The sequence below is a fragment of the Oncorhynchus nerka genome, linkage group LG2, assembly GCF_034236695.1.
Source record: "Oncorhynchus nerka isolate Pitt River linkage group LG2, Oner_Uvic_2.0, whole genome shotgun sequence".
In the NCBI taxonomy this organism is placed as follows: Eukaryota; Metazoa; Chordata; class Actinopteri; order Salmoniformes; family Salmonidae; genus Oncorhynchus; species Oncorhynchus nerka.
This window is the reverse complement of record NC_088397.1, coordinates 38,884,449-38,906,006: the sequence shown is the minus strand read 5'-3', so window position 1 is coordinate 38,906,006 and position 21,558 is coordinate 38,884,449. Positions and strand designations below refer to the sequence as shown.

General features: G+C 41.8%; 1 protein-coding gene across 5 annotated transcripts in view; it reads left to right on the top strand.

Moving 5' to 3' along the window:
* LOC115135026 (chromodomain-helicase-DNA-binding protein 6-like) overlaps nucleotides 1–21,558 on the top strand; it is a 106,275-nt gene that overhangs the window by 18,419 nt on the left and 66,298 nt on the right. For all 5 annotated transcript variants that reach the window (XM_029669238.2, XM_029669229.2, XM_029669221.2 and 2 more), the window contains exons 3-5: nucleotides 1,339–1,874; nucleotides 11,967–12,126; nucleotides 14,441–14,590. In XM_029669238.2, the coding sequence (XP_029525098.2) occupies nucleotides 1,339–1,874; nucleotides 11,967–12,126; nucleotides 14,441–14,590 (846 nt within the window). The remainder of the gene's footprint in view (nucleotides 1–1,338; nucleotides 1,875–11,966; nucleotides 12,127–14,440; nucleotides 14,591–21,558) is intronic.

Here is a 21,558-nt window from a genome sequence, read left to right as displayed (position 1 = left end):
TGGATACCATTTTTACGTCTGCATGCGGTTTGAAGTGCAATTGCTTACTGCCGTTAGCGCAATGACTGGAAGTCTATGGGAACAGCTAGCAAGTCTATTGGAACAGCTACATGGCCTTTTTCCAGTTTATTTTGCATTGTTGGAGTCTTGTTCCTCAAGTGATCACATGAAAGAATAATGCAGTAGACCAATTAGACACTTTCAAATGTCTCTGCCAACTTGTTTTCAGCTTAGAGATCTCTCATTTTGCACTGATTTGATGTAACATGCTCCACAGTGTGGATCGGGAATTACTATTCCATTGTAACTATTGGGCTGGTCCCCTCCCCCGCTCTGCATCTTAGGCCACTCCCAGATAGTCCTGGCAAAATGCTTGCTTGAGAAATTGGAGGGGCGGGCAATTGTTTTTTGGTACTTTGTTTTTACCATTTGGCTCTATTTATTTTTATTTATCGTTACCCAGAAATGATTTATGGATTTCAAAACAGCTCTACGGGGCCTTTTATTTCATATTTCTTCACTCTAATCTTCATTCATACCCAGTTTGCAATGCCATGCTAATAAAATTGGTTTCACAGACTTTCATCCTCCACCTAACTGCGTCTTTTTTTTAAAACCAAACTGCACTCACTTGATTACAAAATATATCCGATGGAGACTTTCTGTTCAAATGATGCATCCTCACCTAAATCTATAATTTTGTGGTCACTGTTGGGAGAGGTCTATACCTATTGCACTGCTCTCATCAGGTGTAGAGAGAGTACACTTGTCCAAAGGTTCTGGGGTCCTATGAATCTGCGTTGGCTTATTAGTATTGTGCACAACTTTGCTGTATCGGTAAACCAGCACATGCGCTCTGACTGCTTGTATTTCAAGGAGTAGTCATAATGCGTCATGGGGAAGTTTTCTTGTGGAGTTTGTTTATCCATAGAATTTAACTGCATTATGACAGCCCAGATGTGTGTTTTGAGGAAGGGATCGAGGAACATGGAGACCCTTAATGGAATTCTGAGCATGCCGTTAAATATCGGGGGATTTGCAGACTTTGGGTTTACCCTCTAATTTAACACGGAAAGATTTGTCACTATATTAGGGTCTCTGAATATGTGGAGAATTTGATTGAGACTTTACTCAAAGAAAGCCCAAGTTTTGTTGATTTTTGTTGCCATTGTGTAATGTGATTCTGAACACTGGCAAACATTGTTTACATTTGCAGATGTACGCCCTGTGACGACCATTCACTCTCATTATGACTGCAAGATAGAGGCATGACCTGCATTTTTTTCCTAGCCCTTTATCTTTCTGTATCTTCATTGCACCATTCTTGTTCTTTTCCAGATGTCCACCACCCACTTACAAAAGTACACTCCAGCTACAGCAGCCTCTAATGCAACTGCCCAAAATGCACAAACTCCATTTCCCAGGGGTACCTTGGGCTCTAAGGACCAGATCAGGGACCTTGGTGGTGGTCAGACCAATCACTGCATGGCCAACTCCAAGCACCCCAGGATGGGCGAGGCGAGCACTAGCTCGGTCAGCCCCTGCGCCCCCTCGTCACCCCTCAACAGCGAGGAGGACTATGGAGGGGGCGGGCGGTGGGCGAAGAAGAAACAAAAGAAAAAAGACAAGTGGGGCGAGCCTGGCAGTGCCTGGCAGCACAAGGGCTTGGAGAGAGACATGAAACCAAATAAAAAGAGGGAGCAGAAAGAAGGGAAGGAGCTGCTGCTGCTGCGCAATTTCAAGGAGCCCAGGAAGGTGAAGGCACCAAAAGAGGTGAAGAGAGGGAGAAAACCCAAGGTGCAGGCCCTGCCCCATCCTCCTTCAGAATGCAAGAGCGCCCCCTCTCCTCCCAGACAGAGGGGCCGCAAACCCAGGTGAGGGGCTTTTGATCACTAGTGCATTCACTGTTTTTCCAATGGTGTGTCGCAACCAGGTTCTCTTGGGTGGTTAGCCGGTAAAATCTTGGTTGTATTTAGAGACATGGTTGTGTTTGTCCAGTGCGGAATAATCCCATTAAAATAATTTAGGTGGGTTACAAGTCAGAACCCCTGCTTTTACTCTGCTTTAACTCTAACTCCTAACAAAGTTGACTTGACTGTTTAATGGCTCCCCGCTTCACATTTCTCCCCAACATTTCTAATAAAAAATACATAATCGATGATTCATATGAAACTATTTTTGACAAAATTGCCGATTTCATTGTAGTAGTTGGAATTTGGTTCAATCATGATGAATAGAATCATGTGGCTCAAAAAAATCATTTGTAAATCTCAAATTTAAAGTTAGATTTTTTTCTGTACCTTTTTGGATTATGTAGCTGCAAAACTTGTTTTGTAGATATTTCAAGTTGATTTCGGTTTTGAATTTGTGGGACATTGCAACTCCATATGACTAAAACTAGGAACAGTACATTTCCTGAAGAAAATGTGTATGCTTGCTTAATCTGTCTAAAAATATTTTTATTTAACTAGGCAAGTCAGTTAAGAACAAATTCTTATTTACAATGGCGGCCAAACCCGGACGACGCTGGGCCAATTGTGCGCCGCCCTATGGGACTCCCAATCACGGCCGGATGTGATGCAGTCTGGATTCGAACCAGGTACTGCAGTGACTCCTCTTGCACTGAGATGCAGTGTCTTAGACCACTGTGCCACTTTACCAACAAAACAGATGCGTGCGCAACTATGGGGAAAAACAGACTGTTTGTAGTTTACATGTCAACAATGTTTATTAAAAACATATACATTTTATACAATGAGCACTTGTCTCTCAAATACATTGTTGGTTAACTAGCTAGCGAATTTGAGCCATATTAGCATTGACATGAAATCTGCCAAAACACAAAACAAGACATGGTATCAAGAACAAGATGAAACTAGCTTAAATGAGTCATTTACGATTCCTCACATGGCAGTTTCTTGTCATTGTTGGCAACTATCGGGCTATCCAGAATCACAACTCATTTACTTCTGCCCCAGTGACACGTGCATATCGTTTCCGTGATGTTGTCAGCTAACTCATCTATAGTAGTGGGAGATGTTAACCCTTTGACATGTACGAGTACACAGGTGTGATGATTTTACAGTGGTCCCTACTGCGTATGCTCAAACCGGTCTGATTAGAATGTCTAGTTATGATCGACGCAACAGTCAGTTGTACGCAGTTTATTTTTGGATGCAGATGTTAAGACTTTCACCGAAGTAGCAGCAGTATAATGCCATTCTAAATCCAAATCGGAAACTGTAGGCTACGTTAGTCCTGACAGAAACCATAATATGAATTGGATAATAGCAATTACTATAGGAAACAAAAATATAAATGCAACATGCAACTATTTCAACAATTTTCATATAAGGAAATCAGTCAATTAAAATTCATTAGGCCCTAATGGGGAGCCAGGCCCAGCCAGACAGAATTATTTTCTTTCCCCACAGAAGGGCTTCATTACAGACAAATACTCCTCCGTTTCATCAGCTGCACCAGTGGCTGGTCTCAGATGATCCCGCAGGTGAAGAAGCCAGGTGTGGATGTCCTGGGCTGGAGTGGTTACACTGGGTCTCCGGTTCTGAGACCGGTTGGACGTACTGCCAAATTCTCTAAAATGACTTGTGGCTGCTTATGAACACAATCTTCTAGCAACAGCTCTGGTGGATATTCATACAGTCAGCATGCCAATTGCACGCTCCTTCAACTTGAGACATGTGGCATTGTGTTGTGACAACTGCACATTTAAGAGTGGCCTTTTTAGGGCCCCCAGCACAAGGTGCACCTCTAATGATCATGCTGTTTAATCAGCTTCTTGATATGCCTCACCTGTCTGGTGATTGGATTTTCTTGGCAAAGGAGAAATACTCACTAACCGGGATGTGAAAAATGTGTAGATGGCGCCGACAGAGGGCTGTCTCGCTTCTAGTTCTTAGGAAACTTTGCAGTATTTCGTTTTTGTATGTGTTTCTTACATTGTTAGCCCAGAAAATTGTACAGTGGTTCCTCCTTTAAAAGTTGCGAGCTTACACCGCAGGACTTAGAGGTGGGGCGGCAGGTAGCCGAGTGGTTAGAGCGTTGGGCTAGTAACCGAAAGGTTGCAAGATCGAATCCCTGAGCTGACAGGGTAAAAATCTGTCGTTCTGCCCCTGAACAGGCCATAATTGAAAATAAGAATTTGTTCTGAACTGACTTGCCTAGTTAAATAAAGGTAAAATAAAAATAAATACCCAGCTTCATTGCTCCAGACCACCACAAGGGGTGGAGTTGGGTTGGAGTACTCATTATGCATTTTGGTCCCAAGATTGTTATATGACCAATCATATTGAGTGGTTCCCATGACGTTCTTCAGCAAAGATGGCTGACAACATTACGGGGGAAGCAAATGTTCAGCTGGGCCTGCTATCTATCCTTTCACCCTCCTCCAAAAAATACAAGTGTTTGCCATTATCAACAGTGGCACTGAGGCTAAAACAATATCCTACATAGTGTGGGATGACCGCACCTAAAAAGGCTGGAGACTCATAACTAATCAAAGAGCACGTATATGTCCTGACCAAAATATGATTCAGTGGTAGGGTTCACTTGTTGTTGCAGCACAGCAGACTCTCAGTAGACAGGGGGCATGGGATGTCAGATTCCAGATTTTCCTCCTGATAAAGCAGGTCCTCCACCTGCTGAATCTGGAATGTTCAGAATAAACAAATCTGTATTAGTGACGATACATTTGGCAGCGACAGTTGCTTTATAGTCATGTGAAAATGGCTGAGTGTTTTGTTGTGTAAATCTTTAAATTGGCAGCTGACATTTTAATGTTTTTTTAATTTAATAATTAAGACAGGTTCATGTACAACAAGATAGGAAGAGAGAAAAAGAACACCGAACAATTGAGTTACCTCTGGTTATGGACACTATTGCTCCTATTGTTCCTCGGACAGTGAACATACAGCTGGCAATATCTACATTTTTGACCCCTTGATCAGCTCACACTCAAAGTAAATAAAGAGCTTATTTTTTGTAGATATTAAAACAATAACAGAGATATGACCGTTCAATCTAAAGCAGCAGATGTAATTTTCAGCATATGTCAATACAGCACAGAAAGTTTAACAGCAGACTGGTATTGTGGTTGTTCATTGTGTGATGGGAAATATGCAATATGCATACAAAATAATATACAGTGGGAGCAGGTAGAGTATTTTTGCTGAGCAATGCAACACAGCTGGATCATTCTGGCAATGATACCTGCACCATATATACGCAGCAAAGACTCCCTAACACTTCGCCATTGTACACGATGGCCCATTGCTTGGAGACTTCCTTTGACCCTTCTAAAGCCCGGATGGGACTTCCTTGCCTTAATGGCCCCGACTTTCTGGTCTAACTCTTCATCTGACACATCAGAATAGCATTCTCTGGCAGACATATTGTATTCTTTCATCCTTCTGTAAGAAAATATCAACTTTGAAACAAATAGGACATGGCCTGCTTATGAGTTGCTGTGAAAGGTTAGATGAATTCAACTGAAAATGGCGAGCACAGGCGTTCGTAGCTAAATGTTTTTGGTTAGCTTGAGAATAATAATTGCATGATTTATCATTCTACAGTATGTATGTGTAATATAGTAGAATGTTATGAACCGACACTGAATCGTAGGAGCTAACTACTATCTCCTAAAGCGCCTTACGGCCAGATGACGCGCAGTTGCCATACCAGGCGGTGATGCAACCAGTGTCTCTGGTGCAGCTGTAGAACTTTTTGATGATCTGGGGACCCATGCCAAATCCTTTGTAAGTGTCTGCTATGACTTCCTTTGTGTCGGAAAGAAAGGCCGAACAGTATTGTTTGTAGCCAAACTAACACTCCAAAAATTGCCAAAATGGAGGGTGGTTAATAGCGAAATTAAAGTTTTGTTTTCAAATACATTTTTTTTTCCAATATTTTTATGGTATTAAAATGCATAAAGTTTTGTGCTATATTACAAATGATTTGATTGCAACATTATTTTTTACTTAAGCCTTTTTTTTGCTTTCAGAACAATTATTTTTGTTTGAAAATAAAGTTTTAGTCTCTACAAAAATACATACATTTGTTGCAAGTTGGGGAGGGGGGCTAATAGCTGAACAATAGAGTATTCAATCTTTACTAAAGAATAGTCTAATAGCTGAGCTAGGTGTGAAAAACCCCTGTCCTATCACAGACCAGATTTGCCCAAACGACCAAGTGGGAGTTAGAGCACTGATGATGCTTTTGGGTCCCAATGCACTACTGTGTCTCTAACTGACAATGAATGGGCAATATAAACCAAATAATAAACTGATAATTGTGCACGACTTCGAACCCTAAACCTTCTTGCCCGAAGTCCAGAGCAATATTGACTGTGCACCAAAATCGGGCTCAAGCCGCAGTTGATAGCACGCCTCCAAATAATACTATTCAAATAAGTTACCTTACATTTCATGGTTTGTTAGCTATGCTGTCCTTACGAACCACATAGCTAACATACCGGTACATACTGCTGCAATATGCTGTCTACCTAACGTTAGTAGTTATACATCAAACTTGCCAGTATTTTAACTATAGGCTATCTAACTACCCAATGTTTATTGACTCGATTATTCCCGTCATTCTTATCTTAGCTAAGTGGTATAGTTGTTGTGCATTCTCAATGGACATTCAGGTGCTTTCGGAAAGTCGCTCTGGCTATCTACTCTAATTTTAGAGCACTCTCGTCTGAGTGTACCAGAGCGCAAAATAATGAATTTACGATCGCTCAACACACATTGAATATGGCCGGTGTCAGTAAATGTCGTCAAAAAAGCGTAATTAAATTGTTTCCAGCAGCACAGTTAGTCACCACGCATAGGAACACAGAGGTTTCAAAATAAGAGGCTCTTCCTGATTGGATTATCCTCAGGCTTTCGCCTGCAATATCAGTTCTGTTATACCCACAGACAATATTTTTACAGTTTTGTAAACTTTAGTGTTTTCTATCCTAATCTGTCAATTATATGCATATTCTAGCATCTGGTCAAGAGAAATAGGCCGTTTACTTTGGGAACGTTATTTTTCCAAACATAAAAATAGTGCCCCCTAGCTTCAAGAGGTTAAATGTGTTAACGCTCGCAAGGCTGCCGACCCAGATGGCATAAAGTCCCCCCTTATCTCAGCTCGCTGGTCACCATAGGATCTCCCACCTGTAGCACACGCTCCAGCAGGTATATCTCTCTAGTCACCCCCAAAACCAATTCTTTCTTTGGCCGCCTCTCCTTCCAGTTCTCTGCTGCCAATGACTGGAACGAACTACAAAAATCTCTTAAATTGGAAACACTTATCTCCCTCACTAGCTTTAAGCACCAACTGTCAGAGCATCTTACAGATTACTGCACCTGTACATAGCCCACCTATAATTTAGCCCAAACAACTACCTCTTTCCCAACTGTATTTAATTTATTTATTTATTTTGCTCCTTTGCACCCCATTATTTTTATTTCTACTTTGCACATTCTTCCATTGCAAAACTACCATTCCAGTGTTTTACTTGCTATATTGTATTTACTTTGCCACCATGGCCTTTTTTGCCTTTACCTCCCTTCTCACCTAATTTGCTCACATTGTATATAGACTTTTTAAATTGTTTGTTTTACTGTATTATTGACTATGTTTGTTTTACTCCATGTGTAACTCTGTGTCGTTGTATGTGTCGAACTGCTTTGCTTTATCTTGGCCAAGTCGCAATTGTAAATGAGAACTTGTTCTCAACTTGCTTACCTGGTTAAATAAAGGTGAAATAAAAAAAATAAAAAAATCCCTAGCTGTGTCCTCAGAACATGTGCAGACCAGCTGGCTGGTGTGTTTACAGACATATTCAATCGCTGCCTATCCCAGTCTGCTGTCCCAAAAATGCTTCAAGATTGCCCCCATTGTTACTGCACCCAAGAATGCAAAGGTAACGGAACTAAATGACTGTTGCCTTGTAGCACTCATCTCTGTCATCATGAAGTGCTTAGAGACTAGTCAAGGATCATATCACCGTCACCTTACCGGTCATCCTAGATCCACTTCAATTTGCTTACCGCTCCGATAGGTCCACAGACGATGCAGTCGCCATCACACTGCCCTATGTAAGAATGCTGTTCATTAACTACAGCTCAGCATTCGACACCATTGTACCCTCAACTCATCATTAAGCTTGAGTCCCTGGGTCTTGACCCTGGACTTCCTGACGGGCCGCCCCCAGGTGGTGAAGGTAGGAAACATCTCCACTCTGCTGATCCTCAGCACTGGGGCCCCACAAGGGTGCGTTGTCAGCCCCCTCTACTCCCTGTTCACCCACGACTGCATGGGCCATGCATTCCTCCAACTCAATCAGTTTGCAGACGACACAACAGTGTTAGGCTTGATTACCAACAACGATGAGACTGCCTACAGGGAGGAGTTGAGGGCCCTCGAGTGTTGTGTCAGGAAAATAACCTCCCACTCAATGTCAGCAAAACAGAGATGATCGTGGACTTCAGGAACCGCAAAGGGAGCACCCCCCAATCCACATCAACGGGACAGAAGTGGAGAAGGTGACGTTTTTATAATAAATAAAAAAAGTTCCTCGGTGTACACATCACCGACAAACTCAAATGGTCCACCTACATAGACGGAGTGCTGAAGGCACAACAGTGCCTCTTCAACCTCAGGAGGCTGAAAAAATGTGGCTTGTCACCGAAAACCCTCACTAACTTTTACAGGTATACAATCAAGTGCATCCTATCGGGCTATATCACCGCCTGGTACGGCAACTGCACCGCCCACAACCGCAGGGCTCTCCAGTTGGTGGTGCGGTCTGCACAACGCATCACCGGGGGCAAACTACCTGCCCTTCAGGATACCTACACCACCCGATGTCACAGGAAGGCCAAAAAGATCATCAAGGACAACAACCAACCGAGCCATTGCCTGTTCACCCCGCTATCATCCAGAAGGCGAGGTCAGTACAGGTGCATCAAAGCTGGGACCGAGAGACTGAAAAACAGCTTCTATCTCAAGGCCATCAGATTTGATCAACAGCCATCACTAGCACAGAGGCGACTGCCTACCTACAGACGTGATATCATTGACCACTTTAATAAATGGAACACTAGTCACTTTAATGTTTACATGTCTCGCATGACTCATGTATATACTGTATCCTATCTATTGCGTCTTTGCCGCTCTGTCACTGCTCATCCATGTATTTATATATTCTTATTCCTTTACTAGATTGTGTGTGTGTTACGTATTGTTGAATTGTTAGATACTGCTCCACTGTTGAATCTAGAAGCATAAGCATTTCGCTACACTCGCAATAACCTCTGCTAACCATGTGTATGTGACCAATAAAATTTGATTTGAAGACCTGGTACAGGTGCATCAAAGCTGGGAAAAAGACAGAGGTTTCGTCTCAAGGCCATCACTGTTAAATAGCCATCACTAGCACGAGAGGCTGCTGCCTATATACAGACTTGAAATCATTGGCCACTTAAATGTTTACATGTCTTTCATTACTCAGCTCATGTGTAAATACTATTCTACTATATCTTAGTCTATGTCGCTCTGACATTGCTCGTCTATATATTTATATATTATTAATTCCATTCCTTACTTAGATTTGTTTTATTGGGTGTATGTGAAATTGTTAGATATTGCTGCACTGTCGGAACTAGAAGCACAAGCATTTTGCTACACCTGCAATAACATCTGCTGAACACGTTTTTTGTGCCGAGTATTTTCTGGGTCTTTTTATTCCAGCTCATGAAACATGGGATCAACATTTTACATGTTGCATTTTTGTTCAGTGTAGATAATTAGCAAGTAGCGTTCCTTGGTTTGAGGGCAGCGCTGGTTAACAGTCCTAACAGTTGCACAGATAAAATTTAAAAAAAAACTCTTGCTGGGTTACATATTTGAAACTCATACTTGAGAAGGTTAAATGTAGAATTCAAGCTAAATAGAATATATATACTACTATATGTAGACTACAATCAATTAGAAAAAATGGCAGATCTATGTCTCTGATTTAATGAACTGTGCCTAAAAGTCAGCTGGGACAGGCTATCAAAGGTGCTAGCCAACTCCTGACACTAATGACCCTGACCAGGACTTATACTGTGGTCCCTGTGACTGTCATTCTAAAATGTATTGGTCAAGTCAGTACAAAACCTTGTAAGGTTGGGGTTAAAAAAAAAAAAAATTAAAAACATTGCTCACTTGCCTCACAAAATGAAATCTGTTGAACAAGTAAATCAACTTTGTATGGCTTTAGTTAGAGATGTTTAGGTTTTTTCCCCAAAGGTGAGATTTCCCAAGTTGCACCATGTCATTGAACCTTTGTTATGGGATCTAGGGAGATATTCTTTCGGTGCTAATATCTAGACCACAGAATTTTGCTATTTGGCATTTCAGTAACGGAGTGGGAGGCATTTTCTTAATCGCTCTGCAGAACGGGTGGATTTGAGATGAAAACTGTGGGGAACCTTTTTAAACCTCTGCGTTCCCAAAAAAAGGACGTTAGAAAATAAACATTGCCATGAAAAAAACATTGCCCACTTATTCAGAAAGTATTCAGACCTTGACTTTTTCCACATTTTGTTATGTTACAGCCTTATTCTAAAATGGGTTAAATCATTTTTTCCCTCAATCTACACAAAGCACCACTTTTGCAAATCTATAAAATAAACCTTATTTACAAAAGTATTCAGACCCTTTGTTATGAGACTCAATTGCGATCAGGTGCATCCTGTTTCCATTGATCATCCTTGGTTTCTACAACTTGATTGGAGTTCACCTCTGGTAAATTCAATTGATTGGACATGATTTAGAAAGGCACACACCTCTCTATATAAGGGCCCATTCATGTCAGAGCAAAAGCCAAGCCAAGAGATCGAAGGAATTTTCCGTAGTCCTCCAAGACCGGATTGTTTTGCGGCACAGATCTGGGGACGTTTACAAAAACATTTCTGTGGTATTGACTGTCCCCTAAAACAGTGGCCTCCATCATTCTTAAGTGGAAGTTTGGAACCACCAAGACTCTTCCTAGAGCTTGCTGCCCAATGGTCACTCTGACAGAGCTCCAGAGTTCCTTTGTGGAGATGGTTGTCCTTCTGGAAGTTTCTCCCATCTCTGCGGCACTCCACCAATCAGGCCTTGATGGTAGTGGCCAGACGGAAGCCACTCTTCAGTAAAAGGCACATGACAGCCCACTTGAAGTTTTTCAAAAGGCACCTAAAGGACTCCCAGACCATGAGAAATAAGATTATCTGGTCTGATGAAACCAAGCTTGAACGCTTTGGCCTGAATGTCGTGTCACGTCTGGAGGAAACCTGGCACCATCCTTATGGTGAAGCATGATGGTGGCAGCATCATGCTGTGGGGATGTTCTTCAGGGACTGGGAGACCAGTCAGGATCGGGGAAAGATGAACAAAGCAAAGTACAGAGAGATCAGTGATAACCTGCCCCAGAGCGCTCTGAACCTCAGACTAGGGCGAAGGTTCACCTTCCAACAGGGCAACCCTAAGCACACAGCCACTACAATGCAGGAGTGGCTTCGGGTCAAGTCTCTGAATGTCCTTGAGTGGCCCAGCCCGGATACTTAGCACATTTACATAAGTATTCTGACTAAGTTTATTTTTAATACATTTGCAAAAATTTCAACCAGTTTTTGCTTTGTCATTATAGGGTATTGTGTGTAGCTGGGGGAAAAAAAAAATAATAATACATTTTATTTATATAGCTGTAACGTAACTGTGGAAAAAGTCAAGGTGTCTGAATACTTTCCGAATGTACTGTATCTAGCTTTTGTATTCTCTGCTAGTATACCTGCTGAGATGTGAGGTGGCAAGGTGATAAACGCACAATGCCGCCATGTGACCCCTCTGGTCAGTTGAGTGCAGATTACGAACACTCCCTGGTGGACTTCTGTTTCTATGGTGCCAACCCTGCTGTGTCTCTACAGAGAGCAAGTCTTCCAAGGGCCGGTCCCAGCGGAGAAGAAGAAAAAGGGCAAGCGGAAAAGCGAGGCAGTTGTCCAGGAGGCTGGGGAGAGAGATAATGTGGCCTTCCTGTCCGCGCTGGCCATCAGGGGAGAGGAGAGCATCGATCCCCTCGACAACACGGTGAGGAACAGACTGACAGGTTGGGGCAAGAGCAGACTGAGTGACACTTGCTTCTCTAAAGCCTCCTTGCAGTCTTTTGATTAAATTTTTTATCACGGTGTCTAATAAATCACTGTTTATTTCATGAAACTAACTCTATTTTTCTCACTTATTTCCCTGAGCTTCTTTTTGCCATTGAAACGCTCAGTCTAATCTTGTGGGCGTGTTGATACAAATTTGAAATATATTTCCATACACAGCCCTGATTGGCAGATAGGATTGTCTAGACTCTAGCATATCAAAGTATTAGCCATCCCAGCCCATGGTTTTTTGACAAATACATATTTTTTGCCTATTTTTGTTTAGTGTATTTTTGTTAGTATTGCCATTTTCTGTATTTATATGTAAATTGTTCACACAATTCCGCATGTTGCTTCCATTTGTACAATGTTCTGTAAAAAACAAACAAAAAACAAACAGTCTCACTCTCAAAGTGGAGGCGGCAGGTAGCCTAGTGGTTAGAGCGTTGGACTAGTAAGGTTGCAAGATCGAATCCCCGAGCTGACAAGGTAAAAATCTGTCGTTCTGCAACCTGAACAAGGCAGTTAACCCACTGTTCTAAGGCCGTCATTGAAAATAAGATTTGTTGTTAACTGACTTGCCTAGTTAAATAAAGGTAAAAAAAAATGGATACACATGCAAGAAAAATGACTGGTTATTGGTCAGAATAATCAGATTGTGATGTCATGCTCTGGGCCAGGCAAAGAACAAAAAAAAAAAAAGGAATGTTTATAATTTTCACAATTCCAGTGTTGGTTCGAGCTCCTAGTGTGGAAACACCATTACAAAACAGGAAATCAAGATTTTGACCACACTAATCAGGGGTTCAGCGGTGACGCTGGTGAAACCCTATTTGTTGCCGTTCATTATTACTCCAGTTCTGCCAATTTGGTTAACAAAAATGCATGTTTGTGTGCGCAGTACCAGTCAAAAGTTTGGACACCTGCTCATTCAAAGGTTTTTCTTTATTTTTTACTATTTTCTACATTGTAGAATAATAGTGAAGACATCAACTATGAACTAACACACAAAGTCTTAAACATCAATATGTTTTCTTCAAAGTAGCCACCCTTTGCCTTGATGACAGCTTTTGTACACTCATGGCATTCTCTCAACCAGCTTCACATGGAATGCTTTTCCATAAGTCTTGAAGGAGTTCCCACATATGCTGAACATTTGTTGGCTGCTTTTCCTTCCGTCTGCGGTCCAACTCATCCAAAACCATCTCAATTGCGTTGAGGTCAGGTGATTGTGGAGGCCAGGTCATTTGATGCAGCACTCCATCACTCTCCTTCCTGGTCAAATAGCTCTTACACTGCCTGGAGGTGAGTTGGGTCATTGTCCTGTGGAAAAACAAATGATAGTCCCACTAAGCGCAAACCAGATTGGATGGCATATCGCTGCAGAATGCTGTGGTAGCCATGCTGGGTAAGCACCACACATGCGGAGACCATCCGTTCACCTACTCTGCGTCTCACAAAGACATGTTGGTTGGAACCAAAAATCTCACATTTGGACTCATCAGACCAAAAGACAATTTCCACCAGTTTAATGTCCGTTTGCTCGTGTTTCTTGGCCCAAGTAAGTCTCTTCTTCTTATTGGTGTCCATTTGTAGAGGTTTCTTTACAACAATTTCACACAGTCTCCTCTGAACAGTTGATGTTGAGATGTATGTTACTTGATCTCTGTAGCATTTATTTGGGCTGCAATTTCTGAGGCTGGGAACTCTAATGAGCTTATCGTCTGCAGCAGAGGTAACACTGGGTCTTCCTTTCCTGTGGTTGTTCTCATGAAAGCCAGTTTAACCATAGCGCTTGATGTTTTTTTTGCGACTGCACTTAAAGAAACTTTCAAAGTTCTTGACATTTTCCACATTGACTGACCTTCATGCCTTAAAGCAATGATGGACTGTCATTTCTCTCCTCTTAGTTGAGCTGTTCTTGCCATAATATGGACTTGATATTTTACCAAATAGGGCTATATTCTGATTGGCTCAAAGAGAAAACCCTTCAAGTGCAGTCGCAAAAAACATTGAGCGCTATATGATGAAACTGGCTCTCATGAAGACCACCACAGGAAAGGAAAACTGTTTTTTTTGGTTACTACATGGTTCCATATGTGTTATTTCATAGTTTTTATTTCTTCACTGTTATTCTACAATGTAGAAAATAAAGAAAAACCCTTGAATGAGTAGGTGTCAACTTTTGACTGGTACTCTATGTGCAGTAGCTAATGCTTGACATGAAGGCACTTAGTGTAAACTCTCTCTCATAGAAGCGTCGCTCGGGGCGACAGGTGAAGCGCAGGAAGTACAATGAGGACCTGGACTTCAAGGTGGTGGATGACGACGGGGAGACTATTGCCGTGCTGGGGACGGGCCGTATCCCTGCCCTCAACGCTGCCACTCTCACTTGGCAGGCTGAGGTAACCATCTCGTTCTTTATCTTTGGCCATGTCCGAATATTCATACTAATAGCTAGAATGTTTTATTTGGAGGCTTCCGGGTATTATGTATTGGCTTCCGGATTAATATGTGGGAGTAACGTGAGGTAGCTCCTGTACTTTTCACTACTAGTAGGATTTACTTTTTCTAACGTCGAACGCAACTTCTTACTCAAATGGCTCACACCTCACAAAGACCGTCTGAACGAGAAATCTCTGCTGGAGATGACTAAGATTGCGCCACCTATGGCGGAGATGACTAAGATGTCTGACAACCCTGCACCAGGCCTACCTGCCGACTTGGGCAAACTACACATCATGATGGTCTCAGAACTCAAAGGGACAATAGACAATGTTTTGGTCCTGATATCAGCTACTCTAGATGGCGTTCGCAAGACCATCGATGGCCATGGCCAACGGATCATGAATGGCGAACAGCGTCTGTCGGGCTACAATGACAGAAGTATTGCCCTCGAGGAAAGGTACACGTTGCTGGAGAACAAAAACAAGTTTCTCACCGACACCATAGACAAGTCTCGCTGTTCAAATATTTACAGTTCATAAATATTGAAGACAGATCTAATGTCGTTAAATTCATGTCTGAAAGTTTCAGAGGTCCTGAGGCAAGAAGTTGTCCTCTCACGAGTTTTGGACCGGGTACATTGAATTGGCAAAGTATGTAATAGGTTGACGGCTAAGCCAAGGTTGACGATTGTTAATTTCCACTACTATCAAGAATGTTTATATAATGACTAAATCAGTCAGCTGTTATTATTTTTTAAAGATTTTTACCCCCATGTCCCGCCAAACCGTGCTTCTTAACATCTGCTCGCTTAACCCGGAAGCCAGCTGCACTGTGTCGGAAGAAGCACCGTTCAACTGACAACCGAAGTGAGCTTGCATGCGCCCGCCCCGCCACAAGGAGTTGTTAGAGCGTGTGGAGCCAAGTAAACCCTCCCCTTATCTGGACGACGCTGGGAGAATTGTGCGACACCCTATGGGACTGGGATCGAACCCCAGGCTGTAGTGACACTGCAACACTGAGATGCAGTGCCTTAGACCGCTGCACCACTCTGGAAGCTTTTTTAAGGCCGTACTTTCAATTAAGATTACATTAGAGGACCTTAAACATCAAGTAATTCTTACATTCGAATAGGTGATCACTTCAACGTATTTTTTTAATCGATTGCGCTATCATGTTGATTCTCTACACATTCTAATATTCCTCTTCCTACAGTGCATTTGGAAAGTATTCAGACCCCTTGGCTTTTTCCACATTTTGTTACGTTACAGCCTTAATCTAAAAATGGATTAAATAAAACATTTTCCTCATCAGTCTACACACAATGCCCCATAATATCAAAGCGAACAGGTTTAGATTTTTTTGCAAATGTATTTAAAAATAGAAAAAATAAATACCTTATTTACATAAGTATTCAGACCCTTTGTTATGAGACTCGAAATTGAGCTCAGATGCATCCTGTTTCCCATGATCATTTTTGATGTTTCTTCAACTTGATTGGAGTCCACCTGTGGTAAATTAATTTGACTGGACATGAGTTGGAAAAGGCACACACCTGTCTATAAGGTCCCACAGTTGATGGTGCATGTCAGAGAAAAACATCAGGCCATGAGGTCGAAGGAATTGTACAAAGCTCCGAGACGACAAGATTGTCGAGGCACAGATCTGGGGAAAGGTACCAAAACATTTCTGTAGCGTTGAAGGTCCCCAAAAACACATTGACCTCCATCATTCTTAAATGGAAGAAGTTTGGAACCACCAAGACTGTTCCTAGAGCTGGCCACCCGGCCAAACAGAGCAATCGGGGAGAAGGGCCTTGATCAGGGAGGAGACCAAGAACCCAATGGTCACTCTGACTGAGCTTCAGAGTTCCTCTGTGGAGATGGGAGAACCGTCCAAAAGGACTACCATCTCTGCAGCACTCCACCAATCAGGCCTTTATGGTAGAGTGGCTAGACGGAAGTCACTCCTCAGTAAAAGGCAGGACAGCCCGCTTGGAGTTTGCCAAAAGACCTGAAAACAACTGTGCAGCAACGCTCCCCATCCAACCTGACAGAGCTTGAGAGGATCTGCAGAGAAGAATGGGAGAAACTCCCCAAATACAGGTGTGCCATGCTTGTAGCGTCATACCCAAGAAGACTCGATGCTGTAATCCCTGCCAAAGGTTCTTCAACAATGCACTGTGTAAAGCATCTGAATACGTATGTGTTTTAGTTTTTTTTCTACATTTGCAATATCTAAAAACTTCGTCATTATGGAGTATTGCGTGTAGATTCAAATATCAAATAAATAACATTTATTTATATAGCCCTTCATACAGTGCCTTGCGAAAGTATTCGGCCCCCTTGAACTTTGCGACCTTTTGCCACATTTCAGGCTTCAAACATAAAGATATAAAACTGTATTTTTTTGTGAAGAATCAACAACAAGTGGGACACAATCATGAAGTGACATTTATTGGATATTTCAAACTTTTTTAACAAATCAAAAACTGAAAAATTGGGCGTGCAAAATTATTCAGCCCCCTTAAGTTAATACTTTGTAGCGCCACCTTTTGCTGCGATTACAGATGTAAGTCGCTTGGGGTATGTCTCTATCAGTTTTGCACATCGAGAGACTGAATTTTTTTTCCCATTGCTCCTTGCAAAACAGCTCGAGCTCAGTGAGGTTGGATGGAGAGCATTTGTGAACAGCAGTTTTCAGTTCTTTCCACAGATTCTCGATTGGATTCAGGTCTGGACTTTGACTTGGCCATTCTAACACCTGGATATGTTTATTTTTGAACCATTCCATTGTAGATTTTGCTTTATGTTTTGGATCATTGTCTTGTTGGAAGACAAATAAATCTCCGTCCCAGTCTCAGGTCTTTTGCAGACTCCATCAGGTTTTCTTCCAGAATGGTCCTGTATTTGGCTCCATCCATCTTCCCATCAATTTTAACCATCTTCCCTGTCCCTGCTGAAGAAAAGCAGGCCCAAACCATGATGCTGCCACCACCATGTTTGACAGTGGGGATGGTGTGTTCAGGGTGATGAGCTGTGTTGCTTTTACGCCAAACATAACGTTTTGCATTGTTGCCAAAAAGTTCAATTTTGGTTTCATCTGACCAGAGCACCTTCTTCCACATGTTTGGTGTGTCTCCCAGGTGGCTTGTGGCAAACTTTAAACAACACTTTTTATGGATATCTTTAATAAATGGCTTTCTTCTTGCCACTCTTCCATAAAGGCCAGATTTGTGCAATATACGACTGATTGTTGTCCTATGGACAGAGTGTCCCTCCTCAGCTGTAGATCTCTGCAGTTCATCCAGAGTGATCATGGGCCTCTTGGCTGCATCTCTGATCAGTCTTCTCCTTGTATGAGCTGAAAGTTTAGAGGGACGGCCAGGTCTTGGTAGATTTGCAGTGGTCTGATACTCCTTCCATTTCAATATTATCGCTTGCACAGTGCTCCTTGGGATGTTTAAAGCTTGGGAAATCTTTTTCCATCCAAATCCGGCTTTAAACTTCTTCACAACAGTATCTCGGACCTGCCTGGTGTGTTCCTTGTTCTTCATGATGCTCTCTGCGCTTTTAACGGACCTCTGAGACTATCACAGTGCAGGTGCATTTATACGGAGACTTGATTACACACAGGTGGATTGTATTTATCATCCTTAGTCATTTAGGTCAACATTGGATCATTCAGAGATCCTCACTGAACTTCTGGAGAGAGTTTGCTGCACTGAAAGTAAAGGGGCTGAATAATTTTGCACGCCCAATTTTTCAGTTTTTGATTTGTTAAAAAAGTTTGAAATATCCAATAAATGTCGTTCCACTTCATGATTGTGTCCCACTTGTTGTTGATTCTTCACAAAAAAATACAGTTTTATATCTTTGTTTGAAGCCTGAAATGTGGCAAAAGGTCGCAAAGTTCAAGGGGGCCGAATACTTTCGCAAGGCACTGTACATCAGCTGATATCTCAAAGTGCTGTACAGAAACCCAGCCTAAAACCCCAAACAGCAAGCAATGCAGGTGTAGAAGCACAGAGGCTAGGAAAAACTCCCTAGAAAGGCCAAAACCTAGGAAGAAACCTAGAGAGGAACCAGGCTATGTGGGGTGGCCAGTCCTCTTCTGGCTGTGCCGGGTAGAGATTATAACAGAACATGGCCAAGATGTTCAAATGTTCATAAATGACCAGCATGGTCAAATAATAATAATCACAGGCAGAACAGTTGAAACTGGAGGTGGACTGGGGACAGCAAGGAGTCATCATGTCAGGTAGTCCCGAGGCATGGTCCTAGGGCTCAGGTCCTCCGAGAGAGAGAAAGAAAGAGAGAATTAGAGAGAGCATACTTAAATTCACACAGGACACTGGATAGGACAGGAGAAGTACTCCAGATATAACAAACTGACCCCAGCCCCCCGACACAAACTACTGCAGCATAAATACTGGAGGCTGAGACAGGAGGGGTCAGGAGACACTGTGGCCCCATCCGATGACACCCCCGGACAAGGCCAAACAGGAAGGATATAACCCCACCCACTTTGCCAAAGCACAGCCCCCACACCACTAGATGGATTTCTTCAACCACCAACTTACCATCCTGAGACAAGTCAGAGTATAGCCCACAAAGATCTCCACCACGGCACAACCCAAGGGGGGGCGTCAACCCAGACAGGAAAATCATATCAGTGACTCAACCCACTCAAGTGACGCACCCCTCCTAGGGACGGTATGAAAGAGCCCTCGTAAGCCAGTGACTCAGCCCCTGTAATAGGGTTAGAGGCAGAGAATCCCAGTGGAAAGAGGGGAACCGGCCAGGCAGAGACAGCAAGGGTGGTTCGTTGCTCCAGAGCCTTTCCGTTCACCTTTACACTCCTGGGCCAGACTACACTCAATCATATGACCCACTGAAGAGATGAGTCTTCAGTAAAGACGTAAAGGTTGAGACCAAGTTTGCGTCTCTCACATGGGTAGGCAGACCATTCCATAAAAATTGAGCTCTATAGGAGAAAGCCCTGCCTCCAGCTGTTTGCTTAGAAATTCTAGGGACAATTAGGAGGCCTGCGTCTTGTGGCCATAGCGTACGTGTAGGTATGTACGGCAGAACCAAATCAGAGATTGAGGGAAACAAATATTTTAATTCTACAGGCGAATGACTGGCCATCCATCAGTGAGCTGAAGCGCAGCTGGGTCATTCAGCAAGAAAATTATCCAAAACACAAAACTGAATCTACATGAAAGTGGTTAAAAATAAATACAATTGAAGTTTTGGAATGGAATGGAAACAAGCGGTTCATACTTGAAAACACACATTTTGCTGAGTTAAAGCATTTCTGCATGCAAGAGGGAGGCAAAAATCCTCAATGGTGATGTGAGAGACTGATAAACAACTACAGGAATCGTTTGGTTGCAGTCATTGCAGCTCAAGGTGGCACAACGAGTTATTGAGTGTAAGGGGGCAATTACTTTTTCACAAAGGGGAATTGGGTGTTGTGTAACCTTTTGTTAATTAATAAAATAAGTATCCTTTTTTTATTTGTAAATCCCGGTTCTTTAACTAATATTAGGATTTGATTGAAGATCTGTAACATACAGGATAAAAAATATGCAAAAATTGAGAATCAACAAATACTTTTTCACGGTACTGAATATAACATGATTCATTCTAATCATATTAACATCAATATTAATTATATAGCTGATAACTGATAATAATGGTAATAATCTCAACAATATAATACATTTGTAATAAAACAAATTAAGATGTGACTCACCACCTGGATTCAGTTTTATGTAGCAACATTTGAAATTGTTTTTTTTACATTGGTAAAAAGTACTCAGCTACAAAATGGTATATCATACACTGCATTTTTGAAGAACAATGGGAAAGTAAATCTGCTTGAAGTTGATACACTTGTAAACTCACTTTTGAGAAAAAGGTCTTTTGAATGTTTTGGTACCTATTGGAGAGCTCTATATTTGTCCTCACTCATTCAGCATTGTTCATCCCCTCTTAGCCAGCCCCACCATATTTTTAAGGATTCACATGTGAGGTCATGTGCTAAACAGTGAGAAGTGTAGGAAAGATTAAAGACTAAAAGTAGTAAAAGTACTAGCCTAGAATAAGGAAAAATTCCAGGTTAACAGAAAATTCCCAGATATAAAGATACTTCAGTAATTTTCTATTAAGGTAAAAGTCACCCAGTATAATACTAATTGAGTAAAAGTATTTGGTTTTAAAAATACTTAAGTAAATGGAATTGCTAAAATGTACTTGAGCATCAAAAGTATAAATCATTTCAAATTCCTGAAACCAGATGGACCCATTTATTTTTATTTTTTTTGATGGATAGCCAGGGACACACACCAACAATCAGAAATAATTTACAAACAAAGCATTTGTGATTAGTGAGTCTGGTATGTTACGACCACACAGATCAATATTAATTTTATATACAGTTGAAGTCGGAAGTTTACATACACCTTAGCCAAATACATTTAAAATCAGTTTTTCACAATTCTGGACATTTAATCCCAGTAAAAATTCCCTGTATTAGGTCAGTGAGGATCACCACTTTATTTTAAGAATGTAAAATATCAGAATAATAGCAGAGAATGATTTATTTCAGCTTTTATTTCTTTCATCACATTCCCAGTGGGTCAGAAGTTTACATGCGCTCAATTAGTATTTGGTAGCATTGCCTTTAAATTGCTTTAACTTAGGTCAAACATTTTGGGTCGCCTTCCACAAGCTTGCTACAACAAGTTGGGTGAATTTTGGCCCTTTCCTCCTGACAGAGCTGGTGTAACTGAGTCAGGTTTGTCGGCCTCCTTGCTCACAGATGCTTTTTCAGTTTTACCCACAAATATTTTATAGGATTGAGGTCAGGGCTTTGTGATGGCCATTCCAATACCTTGACTTTGTTGTCCTTAAGTAATTTT